The sequence below is a fragment of the Eimeria mitis genome, genomic scaffold (genome assembly GCF_000499745.2).
Source record: "Eimeria mitis Houghton genomic scaffold, Emh_scaff4038, whole genome shotgun sequence".
Lineage (NCBI taxonomy): Eukaryota > Apicomplexa > Conoidasida > Eucoccidiorida > Eimeriidae > Eimeria > Eimeria mitis.
The window spans coordinates 1-254 of record NW_013572370.1 but is presented as its reverse complement, the minus strand read 5'-3'; the positions used below and the strand labels follow the sequence as shown (position 1 = coordinate 254).

At 55.1% G+C, this 254-nt stretch overlaps 1 protein-coding gene across 1 annotated transcript in view; it reads right to left on the bottom strand.

The window, feature by feature from the left end:
• EMH_0071810 (uncharacterized protein) overlaps nt 1–171 on the bottom strand; it is a gene marked incomplete at both ends in the record, with an annotated part of 3848 nt that extends 3677 nt beyond the window's left edge. The window contains one exon of the mRNA XM_013499141.1: nt 103–171. Within this exon, the coding sequence (XP_013354595.1) occupies nt 103–171 (69 nt within the window). The remainder of the gene's footprint in view (nt 1–102) is intronic.
• Between the last annotated feature and the right edge of the window lie 83 nt (nt 172–254).

The window sequence follows — 254 nt, the reverse complement described above, 5'->3', positions numbered from 1 at the left end:
CAGCAGCAGCAGCAGCAGCAGCAGCAGCAGCAGCAGCAGCAGCAGCAGCAGCAGAAGTATGGTTGTATGTTTGTGAACTATAGAAACTCAAAACTAACTCACCTGCTGAAGGACTCTCTCGAGGGCAATTGTCTTGTCGTCATGATCGCTAATGTACACCCCAATGCGCATGCTTTCCCCGGTACCTTTGCTGCTGCTGCTGCTGCTGCTGCTGCTGCTGCTGCTGCTGCTGCTGCTGCTGCTGCTGCTGCTGC